Source organism: Bactrocera neohumeralis, chromosome 6, assembly GCF_024586455.1.
Source record: "Bactrocera neohumeralis isolate Rockhampton chromosome 6, APGP_CSIRO_Bneo_wtdbg2-racon-allhic-juicebox.fasta_v2, whole genome shotgun sequence".
NCBI lineage: Eukaryota > Metazoa > Arthropoda > Insecta > Diptera > Tephritidae > Bactrocera > Bactrocera neohumeralis.
Genome location: NC_065923.1, coordinates 50,567,822 through 50,585,307, shown reverse-complemented (window position 1 = coordinate 50,585,307; position 17,486 = coordinate 50,567,822). Strand labels below are relative to the sequence as shown.

Genomic DNA, 17,486 nt, shown 5'->3' with positions numbered 1-17,486 from the left:
TGGACTACAACAAAAAAAAATTGAAAATTAAAAAAATTTCGCGCTTTTGAAATTCAGATTCTGAAAACAGCTATTTTTGGACCAGTTTTAGATCGAAAAAAAAATCGAAGTTCTTAAAATTAAAATTTGATCGTAGTCCCAGCGATAGATATTGATCTTATAAACACCATATTAAAATTTCAAGTGATTCGGATGGATAGTTTTTTTTTCATCAACGGCACTCCGAAAAAATTGTTTTGAGATAAATGAGTTTAAAGTTTAGAGTGTCTATATACATACATATACAATGTATGGTTATACATATACATATGTACATATGTATATGTACATATATATAGCCCTACCTATTAAAACGGCTTTCTACAGCTAAAATAATGTGAGTATCCCTCCAAAAATTGTACAGTATATTCCTAAAGGACTATACTTTCGAACTATCAAAAAAAAAAAGTAAACAATCGATTTTTGAAAATTCTAGACCGCCGGGACCCCTTAATATAATTAAATACGTAGAGTAAAACAATTCCATATGTTGACGTATGTACATATGTATGTATTGCCAACAGAATGCCGGCTACCAATAATATTGTTAGTATATTTTGTTTGTTTATTATACATACATAAGTATATTTTACATATAAGATTAGTAATTAATAAATTTAGATATTTGGCGCATGGAGTTTGTTGCCAAATGTTGGCTTAGGTTTTCAGAGTAGGAGTATCGACTATTAGCAAATTATATTAAAAATACAAGTATGTGCAGCTATTTGAGATGAGCTTTCCAGTATATACTACATATTTGGAATAATCAAATGAATAAGAGACAGTGGTTTCGGAAAGAGAAATTGAACTGGAAGAATGAAACTCCTAGAAGATGAAAATCTTCCATGCAGTTCGATAAAATTTCGATTTTATTATGTGGGAGATGCTGCTTTTCCTTTGATGAGGCCATATCCAATTGTTTGAAAGTGTTTCACGAAAATGGCAATCAAATAGTAAAAGCAGCAATAGTTTTGTGATATTTCATAATTCTACCTTCTATTATACCACTAATTTTGTTGACTAAGTAAAGTAATAGAACGGCAGTAGAGACAACTTGTTGAACTTGCCCTTACCTTAAAGTCTGATATTGTCAAGCACTAACACATAACATGGAGACCGCTTAAAAATCTTGAAAATTTTGCACGAATAATAAACTCATAGTTTTCATAGTTTTCGTGTATCTCAGATAGCCCGTCAATTTCCTTTCCTTTCCTTTCTCTCATTCTTGTTTTTAAAAATTATTACCCTGATCTACAGGAATGTAACGATAATGTTACATACTTAATTTGGTTGAAATTGGACCAGTAGGTAGGAAGATATGTGATTTCACCTAATATAGCTTGGGAGATATATACATACATTAAAATTAATAGGGGTGAGGCCGCGCCCACTTTATATATATATGACTCTTTATATATCTCGATTAGTTTTAAGTGTTACAGACAACCGTTCTCTGTAGAGTATACCTGACATGTTGCAAGAGTATAAGATCATCTTTGAAACCAAAAGCATTTTGATGTCCCGCCACTCATTTTATCGAGATAATTTACGCATTGACCTGTGTGTTCGTTTTATATCGAATAACAAACCTAAGTACAACAACAAACCTAAGTATATCCAAAATTATACGTTCACTTGATTTTGATTGATATTTTACCAATATTTTAGGTTTAAAGTGCTCTTACTCTTGTTTTCCTTAGCCGAGAGGTGCTGCGACTTTCACGATCTTGAAGAAATCCTACGGACCATCGAACTCTGACTAATACGTACTATTTTTAAGACGATGGTTTTTGTATTTGGTTACAATTTGGACTGTAGCCGTTGTATTCCGCCACTTTAGTATGTAAGCGTGACACTGTACAGAAATGGCTGGGGAATTAATGTCAAGGCTGCCTTGGTTCCGTTAAAACCGTAGCGGTCCTGTCATCAATTAGTTGGTGTGGTAAGCGCGTTGGTCGGTACTGAATACTCTGCATCATAAGGGCGAGCACCCTCGCCTCATCATTGAGACAACCTTGGCCATGAATATCGACTACCGGTAGGTGGATAGCGGCTCTGACTGGGGACATTTATATCATGGACACTAATATTGACCAACAAAACACGCGAGAGAAAGTGGTTCGGAATCGACCTCTTCGAAAAGAGATGTAGAGTAGTAGACGAAACCGTCTTCCGATAGTAGCTGTGCAAGTGTTAGATAAGGGGCAACGGCAGCGAAAAAGCTGACATCTGATCGTCAATACAATTGAAAGTAGGAGTTATGGGCGTTTCTCACACACGTTTGTGGAAAAATTCTTTTAACTCGTGCAGTAAAAAACAAAATATTTCCTTCGTGCAGCACATCAGTTCTGTCTCCAACAGTTTCGTCGTTTTTTGAATTAGTTATTTTCCGTGGAGTAATTCCTCAAAAATAACTCGTTCGAAACTGAATCTGAAGTATATCAAATATCAAAAAAAAAAAAAAAATTAGCTTCCATAGAGCGATAGCGACTTTCCTACAGATTAATAATCTTTTTGAAATTTTTGTTTTAGATCAAAATTGCGGCCGCAATCGTGGACAAAAGTACAAACCCTTTTTTTACGTGTAATTTCAACAATTTATCTAACTATTGTACACCCAATAAATAAACATAAAAAAAATCATTTTGTATTCGTCATGAATGTATCTATTTATAAAAAACTGGACCGATTAGTTAATTTCAACATTAAAAAAAATATCGCGAAAATCAGAGGTTTTTCGGAGGGTCACACTGAGACGATCCCTTAAAGAACAAGAAAAAACGTTAACTTCGGTTGCACCGAAGCTAAATACCCTTCACAGGTGCATTTCTGTTAGTAACTACATATGTGTTCAGTTCGTATGGAAGCTATATGCTATAGTTAACCAATCTGATCAATTTCTTCGGAGATTACATTGTTGCCATAGAAAATAACATATACCAAATTTCGTTAATATATCTTGTCAAATGCGAAAGTTGTCCATACAAGAACTTTTTTCCGATCGTTCAGTTTGTATGGCAGCTATATGCGATAGTTACCCGATCTGAACAATTTCTTCGGAGATTACATTGTCGCCTTAAAAAATAACATATACCAAATTTCGTTAATATATCTTGTCAAATGTGAAAGTTGTCCATACAAGAACTTGATGCCGATCGTTCAGTTTGTATGGCAGCTATATGCGATAGTTAACCGATCTGAACAATTTCTTCGGAGATTACATTGTTGCTTTAGAAAATAATCTATACCAAATTTCGTGAATATATCTTGTTAAATGCAAAACATTTCCTTACAAGAACTTTTTTTAGATCGTACAGTTTGTATTGCAGCTATATGCTATAGTTAACCGATCTGATCAATTTCTTTGGAGATTACATTTTTGCCTTAGAAAATAATATATACCAAATTTGGTGAAGATACATTGTCAAATGTGAAAGTTTTCCATACAAGCATTTGATTCCGATCGTTCAGTTTGTAGGGCAGCTATATGTTATAGTGGTCCGATATCGGCCTTTCCGACAAATGAGCAGCTTCTTGAGAAAATGACGTTTACAAAATTTCAAAACGATATCTTAAAAACTGAGGGACTAGTTCGTATATATACAGACAGACAGACAGACAGACGGACAGACGGACATGGCTAAATCGACTCAGCTCGACATACTGATCATTTATATATATACTTTATAGGGTCTCCGACAAACTTAATATATCCTGTTCAGGGTATAAAAATCGTATAGTGTAATAGTGAATTGGTTACACTCGTCTTGTAAGGGTTATGATTGAAATGAGCCATGATGATTCAATAATAATTCAATTATGTTATGAGTATATTCAAATTAAATTTTTGTATTGTCAAAAATACAATAAAAAAATTAATAAAAATAAAATTCGCGTCAAAATTGTTTGTGGATAAAAAACTGCAAATATGTCTTTTGATTTTAATTACAAATTTTGGGTTGGCACAAAAAAGGATATTGAAGACATTATAAAAAGGCAAAATATATTAAAAAGAAAAGAGCCAATATCCAATCCGTTGATTACGTATAGAATATTTTCGGAACTATATGTATTATACGTCGAATTGGTCAATAAACTGAGCTATGTTTATAACTATACGTTTCAAGTTCAGAAGCGTAAAGTGGTTAGACCATTAGTCGAAGCTGCCGTTCGACGTTTAATGGAACTAAAAACAGAGCTTAAGAATTTGGAATTAAGTGAATATGTTTACACCGACAAAGCCTTAATTGCACGAAAGCTCAATCCTTATGATTTGGTTATATGGCGTTCTCCGCAATTTTTATATCGTCGTCCACCTGAACTACAAAACATACTGTATGATAATAGAATTTTTATGAATGAAGAAGAGAAAACTGATGCCGATAAGAAGGATAAATTAATTTTGAGTGAGGCAGTCAAGCTGATACAAGCTCATGAAAGGGCTAGAAGCGCTCGTGTTTATAAGTCCGCCATCAAATACGATAAGAGAAATCTCAAAGTGTTTCAACGGAGAAAAGTTCATTACACATTTACTTATAAACCCGATCAACCAATGAGCATACCAGTGAAAAGAACAATGTTCAATGCGGACTTTGTAAAACCAAATGAACACTGCAAGTATTTAGTAGGAGCAGATAAAATTGAGCGAAAATCGAAGGACGGTAAGTAAGTAGGTATAGTACTCGTAGTAATACTTTTTATTATTATTAAGCCTTGTAAATGTATATATTATAAAATTGTAGAGATCGATGAAGATGAACTTAATAGAATTCGTAACGAAGCAGCATTAAAGATTCAGTTAGCATGGAGGGCTCATAAAAGTCAAAAAATACTTAAGAAAAGGCATATTTTTAAACAAACATTGTACGGTATGAGAACTAAGAGAAGGTTAATTAATCCAAACCAGTATATGGATTCTGTTATGGAAACATACAGAAATGAAAAGTTGAAGATAAAACTGGATGAAGATTTCATTCGATTGATGACTGATGAGCGAACCAGATTGTTGCAAGAAAGGTCGCCATGGATAATGGAGGACATATCCGATCATATACGTGCATGGTTCAAGGAATTGTAAGATTAGCATTACAATATTATAGCATTAGAAAGTCATATTCTAAAAATATCTAATTGCAGTTACGATAAAGTGGGAGATTTTCATCCATATCCGGATGCGCTAAAATCTGGAACTGTTTTAGTTTTGATCGATGAAACATTTTCTCCAGAGGAGTTTAAAGAAAAGTTGAACGAAATGAATTTATCCAAAGAAGAAAAGAAAAAAAGAGCAGAGAAAGCCAAACAACAAAGAAAGAAAGAAAAGGACAAAATAAGAAAAGAAAAAATCAAAGAGGCTAAGCGGAGGAAAAAGATGAAGGAACATGGCATTTATGACATAGCGTATGATATGAAGACTAATAAAAATATATGTAAGTTATTTTAATAGTTAACTAATTCATACCTAAATTCTGTTTCATTAACTTATGAACTATGGGGTAATAACAACCCTAAGCTTCTAGTAACAGGTTATTTTAATTTTATTCATCTAACGGTGCTCTTGTGCGTACCTTTTCAACCAGCCCCACAGCTAGAACTAATCGAAATAGATGTGAAGTTATAAATTCAGAATATTTAGGCAATTCCCAGTCTACAAAAGACTGTTGTTTGACAAAGTTTTGTAGCTCAGCCACAAATTATAATTAACCTAAAACTTCAAATTGAACAGGAGTGGTTTAATAATGTCTCATAAATTTGCTACAAAACAGCATAAGAGAAAACATTAGCTACTTTATGATATAACATTTGTCTGGACAAAATCAGATAACTACCACGCACATCTTTCTTGAAACGGTTATACTGGAATCTAACCTACAGAATATGATAAAAACTGTATGTTTGTCTTATACCGCAAAATCGATTAAGGGGTTACATGGGTTTCCTCAGGTAAAAAACAGCATTTTTGCAACAATTTTTTTCTCATATAAGAAATGAAATATTTTAATAGAAATTATTATTGTTACAAACATACACTATTAACAAAGAAATTCTGAAATTTTTGGAAAAAAATATTTTAAATTCGGCCATTGCGACGCCATTTCCGGTGACCCCTCGGAAAAAAGATGCATCCGCGTTGGCAGGATAACTCCTTACAGGATCATCTAAAGTAAAAAAATACGTCTTTTGGCTAAAACTTTAACTTATAACTTGGACGAAGCTAAAAAAACCACTGAAATTTGGATTTTTGGCAACCATTTTTATAAAAAAATAAATTTCGCAGAAAATTTCGCGACATTTTTGTAATCGTAGAAAAAATCTTTCGTAGAAGTCTTTAAGAATTTTGTTCAAATACCATTGAACATGCTTACTTATCAGCAAAGCCGAAATACTGTTAAAAATAAATGCATGCAATGCACATCTAATAATAATAAAAATGCATGGGGACACAAATCCTAAATTTACAGATAAGATAACATTAAACATACACACATAAATGTATTGACAACAACCCCATATCAAGCAGTACATACAAATATATATTCATACACATATATTTAGTTATTTAAAATAGTTTCCTAAAATAGTATAGAAGCAATGAAAATATCAAAATAAAATTAGAATGAAAGATTTCTCAGCTCAATGAAGGTCTTTTCATTTCCCCCCACCAGCGGTAAGGTTTGATAAAATCTTCATTGAGTTTATAACAAATTGTATCTCAAAGACCTGTTTATTTTATGAAGATCGGTTGAGTACTTTTCGCGAAATCTTACCAAACAACTTAAAAAACTAAGTTTCGAGAAAAACGCGTTTAAAGATGGGACACTTAGCCTAGCTAGCCCCGAGCGCACAAGTTCTCCACGCCATATCTCCGAAACTATTACTCGGATCAACTTGGAAATTTACTACAATATTCTAGACGTTTTGAAGAATTTAATTAAAGAAGGGGGACATTTTTTTATATTATACACACCTGTGATTCTTCTAACGTGTTTATTGTGTGCCGTTTACGTATAGGTATAATCAAGTATTACATCTTCTTCGAGTTAAACAAACCTTTGATGTTACATAATAACGCCGGTATTTGATTTAGGGTTAGCCAAAGGGATAGATATCGTCACGTCATATAAAATAACGTTTTTATTTGTAATTATTCTTTCGTCACTAGTACGAGTATAATGTGTCGTAAAAGGAATAGCAAACCTCTTAATTGGGGACCATTTTAAAAAGGAGACTATATGTTATTCTCTTGCAGTGAATATTGAGCAAACTATAAAGCAGTACTCTATTGACTGGAGGATGATTGATGAATATCTCAATAAAAATCATGAAGCAATAAAGGATTGGGTGACGGAAGGAGAACTTGCAATTATACACAGAGAGCTAAGAGCATTGGTGGATGAATATATGCGGTAAGCAAATTATTTCTATTATTATTTTTCCTTATTCTGGAGCACTGTGAGCATATATTTCCGTCAGTAACTAAGACATCTAATTAAGTGAACGTATTATATGGACATACTATAGTTTGATACCGAAATTTTATTAATTCGATTCGGTCAATAAATTCCCACAATCTCCATATGTTAATATTTGTAATTAATCCATTTGATTTGAAAACATATTCCAAAACATTTTAATTAAATGCCAAGGGTAAGTAAATCAATCCATTGGTGAATGTATCACCTATGCAGCACTCAAAAATATTCTGAAAAATGTTAGCATAAATAACAAAAGATAAATAAAAATAAAAAAAAAATATTCCTCGTGGAATTCAAGAAGAATTTTCTACCTAATTTCCAAAAATATTTTTAACAAATTCGGAATCAAAGAAAGTGCATCTAGTGAAAGGCATTAGTATTGACCCGCTGTGTATGATTACTGAAAATTTAAATAAGGGATAACATGTCGACCTACTGTAAGACCCCATAACTCAGTGGGCTGAGCTTGTTTTACCAAAATTTTAACAGGATAGCAATTCAAAACGGACGAAAAAGTGCACGAAGATGATTTAACCTTTCTTACATCTCACACAGCAATTGTTTTTAAATTGTAGACAATTAATATAAAAGAGATAAAAATCCGGCTGTATGTAGACTGGTATCACTTGTGAAATACGTTAGTGTACCTAGACTCTGTAAAAAGTACATATTAATGGATTTATTCCGCTATTTCTAAGCTATTATGAAGTCGTAAAATTATGACTTGTGGTGTAGGGAAGTATAAGTTAGTTAGGTATTAATATTAAACTGTAATCTTTTTGACCTTGATATTTATTTTAAGTAATAATTATAATTTTCTTAAACTTAGATTGGAATATGAAATACTTCGGAAAGCTCTTTGCATGGACCTAAATAAGAAATATAAACCTCAAAGACACAAAAAAGCTAAATCTAAAAAAAAGAAGAAGAAAAAGAAAAAGGTTAAAGACATGACTGCTGATCGTACACTTGAGTCATTGTATGAGGAGTTGAAAGCAGAAGGCATAATAGAGAAATGCGAGAAGAAGACATTCGAGTCGTTTATTTCGGACTTCAACTTTGTTGCAGATGACACACGAGACGAAGATCATTTGACGTAAGTTTCTACTTTTTATCAAATGTAATTATATTAGTGGATTGAGTTGTTAAAAAGTATTTGAGTATTTAGGAATAGCACATTAACGGTTTTTGGTAACCATCTTGTATTGATTTAATCTTTTTTGTACAACGGAAATAATACTATCTCTTAAACTAGACAGTTCATTAACATTTGTCCTATAGTTCTCCTAAAAAGTTTATGACGAGTTGTGTTCAAAAATATCGGTAATTTTCGTTTTTTGAAAAAAAAAAAATATTGATTCGTCTACGCTAATGTTGCCAGTGCTTCTTCCAATCGTCGAAACCCCTCTCTAACTCGAGTTTTGGGACAGCATTTAGCTCAGTTTCAGCGATTTTCATCTATTTTCTAAAACGACGGCCATTTAAGGTTCTCTTTATTTTTGGAAATAGGAAAAAGTTACACGGAGCCAACTCTGGTGAATACGGTGGTTGATCGATGGTGTTTATTGTGTTTTTGACTTTAAATTCGGTCACAATCGTACTCAATTTTAAAATGAAAAATACCCAAAATATCCACCGAAATCATTCGAACGGATTCCCAAGAGATGTCGAGCTGTCATCTCTCTAAAACTTGTCTATCGATTTTGAAGCACCACATCCTTCACTTTTTTTAATATTTTCATCAGTTGAAGAGGTCGAAGAACGATCTCTCGACCGTCTTTGAATGCTTTGTACCACTTTTGGGCTTATGATAAAACACAAGAAAACCTGACGTAATTTTTTTTTATTATTGTTTAGTGACCCTTGTAAATTCAAAATTTGATATACTTAAGTTTGCATGTGACGTAAAAAGTTAAAATTTTGTTGAGTAGTATAATAACGGGAGTTTCAATACGTGTCTACAAAAGTAGACCGATAGGGATAGCAAACGACGCCATATTTTTTCTGGTTCTTTTGACATTTCTCTTCAGTAAGGTTTGCGTTTCATCGTGGAAAGATATATCATCCAACAATGAGTCGAAATTATTAAAATTTACTACCGAAATTCGGAGTCAGTGGCTTCAACTTTAAGGGCTATTAAATGTTACACTTCATCAACTATCAACTTTATAATTCGCTCATTTGTTAAAAATTTTAATATAAAATTGTTAAAATACAAAATTTAACATTTTATGTTGATTTGCGTAGAATACAAAATTTGGTTTAATGAACATACATACATATGTACATATACATATACATATACATATACATATACATAAGTATGTACCTTATTATTTTGTATATAAAGCTGCCTTAATTATTTAACGATCTTTTATCTCTTGTCTATATTTCCAGCACGTTGGGACCGGCTAAAGGCGATATTAAAATGGTTGTTCAAGAATGCATGCTTGGTTTGGGAGAATTTACTGTAGATAAACCGAAATCTCTTTGCATAGCGGGACCCTTGAATAATGGAAAGAAGTTGCTTTCTCAAATTATTGCATTTGAAATAGGTAACGTAGCTCGCAGGAGTAGTCATAAACTGAAATTATATTCGTATACCTACTCGTACATATGTACATATATATGTATGTATTTTCGATTATGAAATAATGTGATTTAATGTGAAGAACATAATTAGTTGGTTGAGTTTGTTACACTATTGCATGTATAAGTAATAATGGAAGATATTCAATAATTCGATAAGATTTTCGTCATTCAAAATAAAACTTACTGACTTCAGTAAAGCCTTCCAGAACATTAAAATTTTTAGTATGTATCCAATCACTACTCCATCTAATAACGGATATTGATCCACACGCTAGATTTTTATACTCTTGCAACATGTAGCCACAAAGTATAACAGTTTTGTCAACTAACGGTTGTTTGTACCACCTAAAACTAATCGATATATTATACATACATAGATAAATGTAGAATTAAACTTAGGACTGCCAAAAGCTCTGTTATAAGTTCAGACCTAACAATCGCTTCAAACAATCTTATTCCTTGCTTATGCCTACATATATAGTACATTTTTGTGTATTATATCTCAAAATACCATATGTATATACGTATGTATGTTCATTTTTCAATTGCCACAGATGCTGTGTTTATGAATCTCAGCCCAGAGAAAACCCAAGCTTACAGTAATGAAGACTTGAACTATTTAATGCACGTGGTTATGAAAGTTGCAAAAGCGTTCCAACCAGCGATAATATTTATACAAGACGTTCACAGAGTGTTTTGGAAAAGGATTCCTAAAGAGCAGGAGTATTTGAATCCTCGGTTGCTTCAAAAAGTTATCAGCACGAAGATTTTAAAAGCAATCAAAAAAGAAGATAAAATAATGCTTTTGGGCACAACGGACGCACCATGGTCAGCAAAACCAAAAATGAGGCGTGTGTTTCAAAAGTCGTTATTGATTCCCAGATGTGATTATGGTACCAGCTTCCTGCTTTGGCTAGAAGTTCTGGCAAATTATGCTGGTGATGATTCCGTCGATGATTACGTTTACTCTGCATTAGCTAAGGTGTTTAAAAATTATAACTCCGGTGATGTCACGGATAATATTGCAAACACTTTAGATGTGCGCCGCCGTATGAAATTGAAGTCGAAACCCTTAAGTCCTTTCGAGTTCTTAACAAACTTTATTGGCGGAAATCCACCAATATTTCCACCAGAAGAGAAGGTAATTAGTATATTGTCGTAGTAGGTCTCATTGAGTTTGAATAGATTCATTCCATTAATTGTAAATTATTTTGTTTTAGCTAATGGAAAAGTTTCAGAAATGGTACCAGAAAGCCAACAAACTCAGTATAGCAAGACGAAAGTTTTTCAAGAAAAAGGAAGAGAAAAATAAGAAGAAAAAATAATCTTATTATATTTATGTCAGGTAAAATTGAATAATTTTGTATTCAAATCAAACATTTGCTGAATGATTTTCTTATTTAAATTTAGAGCATTTTGGATTTCCAGAATTATGTTTTTATTTTTCACAATAGCAATGATGCGTTGGATTTTGTTCTTAATTTCACCTGCATTTGTCACCCACTTTCTTAGGAATTTCTAGAAAATTTTAAAACTTTAACCCCGAAAATCAATACTCAAAGCAAAATGAGTCACTAATTATCCGAAGGTACTGCAAAAGATAATTGATTTTCGATTAAAAGAAACTTGATTTATTCGATCTAAACTTATTAATTATATGAAGAAACTTTGGAAAAGGCAGTTTTATGATATGGGCGATGTTCTCAGTAGATGGAAAGGCTAAGGTAAAATTGTAATCTCTGTTGAATATATAAAATAAAACTGATGATTTTAAATATAAAGAATAATAAAAAGTGAAAAGAGTGTTTTAATAATCTATTTTCAATTCCCGGTAACAAATTTCTTCAAACAGTAAGAGTGATTAAATGAATAAGACCTGTTTTGCCCCTGCAAATTAAGCCATTTCGCAGAAATTTGAAGTTTTTTCAGTGCCGTTATTTTGTGGTTGAAATTTTAATAGTCTCATTTAGATATGTAACTATAAGTTAAGCCGAGATGACAAAATAACTAGAAACGCTCGAGCTTCCCAGCGACATCGCTTCTCTCTTTGTGCTCTTGAAAAGTTCAAAGAAGATCCGATTTTTTCGAGTCAAATTTTGTTCAGCGATGAGGTCCATTTCTGGCTCAATGGGTATATAAACAAGCAAAATTGAAGCATTTGAGATGAAGAGCAAGCTGAAGATTTTCAAGAGCTGCCATTTCATCCAGAAAAAACAACGGTTGGGTGTGGTTTGTGGGCCGGTGGAATCATCGGTCCATATTTCTTCAAAAATGAAGCCGGTGAAAACGTAACCGTTAATGACAACTATCATAGCGCCATGATAACCGACTATTTGATGCCTGAAATTGAAGTTCGTGATCTCGGCGACATTTGGATTCAACTGTACGGCGCCACTTCCCACACATTGCATCAATCAATGGATTTATTGAGAGAATACTTCGGTGAGTAGATAATTTCAGGTTTTGTGCCGGCCTATTAACCGTTAGACTTTTTCCTGTGGAGATATGTAAAGTCTAAAGTGTATGCGGAATCCCGCTTCGATTCAAGTCTTGGTGCAAAACATCACGCGTGTCATTCGGCAGTTACTAGTCGAAATGCTCGAAGGGGTCATGCAAAATTGAACTCAACGGATAGTTAACATTTGAAAGAGATAATCTCAAAAAATAAATGCCAAAGAATGTTCTTTCGAATGATAATAAACATTTTCCATTAAATTTGAAGTTTCTGTATTCTTCTTCTTAATTGGCGTAGACACCGCTTACGCGATTATAGCCGAGTTAACAACAGCGCGCCAGTCGTTTCTTCTTTTCGCTACGTGGCGCCAATTGGATATTCCAAGCGTAGCCAGGTCCTTCTCCACCTGGTCCTTCCAACGGAGTGGAGGTCTTCTTCTTCCTCTGCTTCCCTCGGCGGGTACTGCGCTGGAGTGTTTCCGTCCATTCGGACAACATGACCTAGCCAGCGTAGCCGCTGTCTTTTAATTCGCTGAACTATGTCAATGTCGTCGTATATCTCGTACAGCTCATCGTTCCATCGAATGCGATATTCGCCGTGGCCAACGCGCAAAGGACCATAAATCTTTCGCAGAACTTTTCTCTCGAAAACTCGCAACGTCGACTCATCAGTTGTTGACATCGTCCAAGCCTCTGCACCATATAGCAGGACGGGAATTATGAGTGACTTATAGAGTTTGGTTTTTGTTTGTCGAGAGAGGATTTTGCTTCTCAATTGCCTACTCAGTCCGAAGTAGCACCTGTTGGCAAGAGCAATCCTGCGTTGGATTTCCAGGCTGACATTGTTCGTGGTGTTAATACTGGTTCCTAAGTAGACGAAATTATCTACAACTTCAAAGTTATGACTGTCAACAGTGACGTGAGAGCCAAGTCGCGAATGCGACGACTGTTTGTTTGATGACAGGAGATATTTCGTTTTGCCCTCGTTTACTGCCAGACCCATTTTCTGTGCTTCCTTGTCCAGCCTGGAGAAAGCAGAACTAACGGCGCGGGTGTTAAGGCCGATGATATCAATATCATCGGCATACGCCAGCAGCTGTACACTCTTATAAAGATGGTACCTTCTCTATTAAGTTCTGCAGCTCGAACTATTTTCTCTAGAAGCAGGTTGAAAAAGTCACACGATAGGGAATCGCCTTGTTAAATAAAATTAAAATGTTCCAAAAATGGGTCAAAACTCACATTGTTTTCTATAGAAAAGGAAATGATTTTGCTCTGCACAATAAGGCTTAATTCCAACTCAGATTGTCAAAATTAAGGATTGTTCGCGAAAACTGGTATATAGTACATATGTATCACTTATGGCGTTCATTTTGTTAAAAGTGATCCTAATTTCTGAAAATTAAAATCACAAAAAAGTTGATAGAGCCATCATCGGAAAAGCAGAGCCAAACCTTTTAAATCGTCCGGAGAGATTATGACTGAAATAAATGAGGTATTTGGGTTTAGCATATCCAGTAGGCATCTTAATGATGCGCAAACCATTGCTGTCCAAAGGAAACATAACAGTATTACTGAACGTTTAGAAAATGACGTTAAATTTTGAAAAAAAAGTACTTCAGAGCGATGAAACAAAGGTGAATCGTATTGGATTCGATGGTTAAAAGGTGAATCGTATTGTCCATCACCCCAAATATCAGGAATATAACTCCACATACACCACAAAAACCGTTAAGCACGATAGTACCGTGGAAGCGTTTTCCTGTTTCAGCGTTGGACCATTGGTGAGGATGGATTGTAAAATGGACCAATTTTCATACCTCTAACTTTTCAAAAATATTATGGAACCGTTCGCATTCGAATCGATGCTAAGAAAAAAATCAATTCCACTCAGTAGTTGCCATAAGGGGTTACATGGGTTTCTCAGTTTCAACAATTTTTTTCGTCTTATTAAATTCTATAACATCTCTACAATATTGTCCTAAATTTTCAAGTTGATTCGACTAATAGTTTCGGAGATACAGTCTTGAGAACTTGAGCGCTCGAGGCTAGCTAGGCTAAGTGCGCCATCTTTAAACGCGTTTTTCTCAAAACTATGTTTTCAAAGTCGGTTGTCAAGATTTCTCGCGAACTACTCAACCGATCTTGATGAAATTTTACACAGGTCTTCGAGATATCATTTACAAGGTCTTGAACGAAGGATTTTTTTTAAATACAACTATTAAAAAAAAAAATGTCGAGAAATTTTCATCGAAATTTGCATTTTTTTTATAAAAACGTCTGCCAAAAATCCAATTTTAATTTTTTTTCCTTCGTCCAATACCTAGTTTATTGTCTTTACTAAAACACGTATTTTTTATTTTTATTTCAGATGATCCTGAAAGAAATTCTGCTGACAACGCGGATGCGATTTTTGAGGGACTGCCGGAAATGGCGTCGTAATGACTGCCATTTTGATATTTTTTTTTTGAAAATTTTACAAAATGTTTATTAAATATGAGTCTTTTAAATAAAAAAAAGTTTCATTAAAATATTTCATTTTTTATATGTAAAAACAATTATTGAAAAAAGGCCGTTTTTTGCCCGAGGAAACCCATGTAACCCCATAAGTTAGTGGAGAGTTTGCGACGATAATGCCAAGCAATTATGGAAAAGTGTAGACAGACTACAAAGTATTAACGTTATGAGCACTTAAAAGCAATAACACTTAACATTTCTATTAAATTTTCTTAATTTCCACAGAAGCGTTCTACTGTAATAATAATTTCTATGACTAACCAAATTATACAATTGGAAACTGAATAGTTAAAAAAAAACTATTAAAACATATTTTTAACTTACTTCTTCCTTAATTTATGTTATACTATAAAAAATTTTATTTTGTCTTATATTTATATTATTAATAAACGTCGTATTATTATATGCTCAAAGTGTCTGTCCATGACTGTACATAAAAACTGCGAATTCGTTTGGAAAACATTTAATATATTTATTTTTTGTAAAATGATTTTGAAGATAAATTAAATCTAAAAAATTACTTATAGATCACTATGGCTAAGTATATATGTATTAATTTGGAAAAAGTAGCATTATCGGCTAGTGCTCCAAATGTAATCTCTTATGCAATAATACATACATTTAGTACGATATACATTCTTTATTTTTACTACTTATCAAACTAGTTGAAAACTTTTAATTTAGAATTTAGCTATGCATTCACATGGACATACCTATAGTTTAAAGCATTTTCACTAATGTGCTTAGTTAAAAATATATATATATGTACAGTACATATGTATGATATTATATATGATACTTGATAAAGGTCGGTTTTTTCTCTGACTTATATCAGACCCAAACACACATCTATAGATATACATATGTATGTATGTAAGTACAGTACACACATGCGACGAATTAAAAGCATTTATCATAGAGTAAATTTGACTGCCGTTCTAATTTCCATACTAATATAAAATTTTAAATTAAATACATTTTAGATACATATTGGATTTTTGTTAAAAAATGTTGTATGTTCCACAACTTTTTGCAAATGTGTTTATATTGTTTTTTAATAATTAAGCAGTTTGTTGTTGAAAATATTTAAAAAAATTTATGGTATTAATTCAAATACATAACTGCTCCATTTCTCTTTTGTTTAGCATACAAGTGGATAGTGATAAAATATTTAAGAAGTGAAGGAGATGGTGAAGTGAAGGATATGGTGCTTGAAAATCGTTAGACAAGTGTTAGAGAGATGGCAAGAGAGATCGACATCTCTGGCGAGGCCGTTCGAATGATTATGGTGGATATTTTGGGTATAAAACGCGTTCTTGCTCGACTCGTCCGATTAAAGCTGAATATTTTTCATAATGAGTACCGTAAACAGGTCTCTTTGGACTTATTTGACTATGAGTTTGACATGCAATCAAGTCAATAATTATCGGAATGGAACCTGTTTTCAATAGATCGAAGAGATAAAACAAAATCCGTTGAAGGAGCTGAAGGCCATCCAAAAAGTGCTTATGAAAAATATTTCGAGTACTGTATTTTGGTGTGGATTACGGGAGGCGACAAAATACATATTGATGAATAATAAAATATTTTGTGTTTTATTAACAATTTGCGGGTACTTATTTCTCACAATGTATTTTTTACCCTCGAAACTTATAGATTTCATGAAAGAAATAGCTAGCCCACTTTAAAAAAAAAGTGTTTATTTTATAGTAAGCGTTCTTTTCCTATATTAAGTCAAAATAAAGGTGTAAAAATAAATAATTTAAACCAAAAAAAATAAAATAAATAGTATTTGAGTTATGAAAGGGTAACTTCCCACCAAATTTCGTGAAATATTTTTTTTAGTATACATAAAAAAATATAAAATCTAATAACTTGGTTATTTGAATTTTGACATAAAATCTTTTTCTGACTTGAGATAACCTCTAGATAACCCTTAAAAATTCAATTCAGATAGCCCGTAAATTATTTTTTCCTTAATTTTTGTTACTTTATATTTCTTTTCCAATTGGTTTATCCTCACTGATCTTACTTAGGCTTTTTTTAAACTAAAGTAAGCTTCTGATCATCATACTCTTTGTTATATTTTCTCATAAACCCAATATACATACATATGTATATATGTACATATAGTACTACATGTACATATGTCTAATAAATTCATTTGTGGTTGCAAATTTACATATCGTATCCTAAAAAGCAAAAAAAACTTAGCATCACTTTTCACAAGTTTGCAAGCGAAGGAAAAACGATATATTAGAAACCACTCATATTGAAACAAAATTTTGAGTTTTGGTTATGAAATAGTTATATAATGGTTATATCTGTTAGGGGAAGCGTCAAATTTTATGCATACACATATATAATAAAATGTAGTGAAACGTAAGCAACAAAAAGCTCCAGTTTTATTTT

At 32.9% G+C, this 17,486-nt stretch overlaps 1 protein-coding gene across 2 annotated transcripts; it reads left to right on the top strand.

The window, feature by feature from the left end:
• Positions 1-3,917: 3,917 nt before the first annotated feature.
• LOC126763443 (dynein regulatory complex protein 11) lies at positions 3,918-11,896 on the top strand. Of its 2 annotated transcripts, none has more exons than XM_050480957.1 (9): positions 3,918-4,700; positions 4,782-5,112; positions 5,176-5,465; positions 7,286-7,442; positions 8,341-8,607; positions 9,909-10,066; positions 10,658-11,244; positions 11,324-11,448; positions 11,558-11,896. In XM_050480957.1, the coding sequence occupies exons 1-8, from the start codon at positions 3,968-3,970 to the stop codon at positions 11,426-11,428; spliced, it is 2,628 nt and encodes an 875-aa protein (XP_050336914.1). In that variant the 5' UTR covers positions 3,918-3,967; the 3' UTR covers positions 11,429-11,448; positions 11,558-11,896. The 2 variants fall into 2 exon arrangements, with proteins under 2 accessions (XP_050336914.1, XP_050336913.1); XM_050480956.1 differs by having other exon boundaries at positions 11,514-11,896.
• Positions 11,897-17,486: the final 5,590 nt, after the last annotated feature.

What these genes read in the sequence shown, in the direction of transcription:
- LOC126763443 (XM_050480957.1), top strand. Translation starts at nt 3,968, where the DNA reads ATGTCTTTTGATTTTAATTACAAATTTTGGGTTGGCACAAAAAAGGAT. An exon ending in CGAGACGAAGATCATTTGAC is followed by an intron (nt 8,608 to 9,908) that starts GTAAGTTTCTAC and finishes CTATATTTCCAG; the next exon opens with CACGTTGGGACCGGCTAAAG. An exon ending in TATTTCCACCAGAAGAGAAG is followed by an intron (nt 11,245 to 11,323) that starts GTAATTAGTATA and finishes ATTTTGTTTTAG; the next exon opens with CTAATGGAAAAGTTTCAGAA.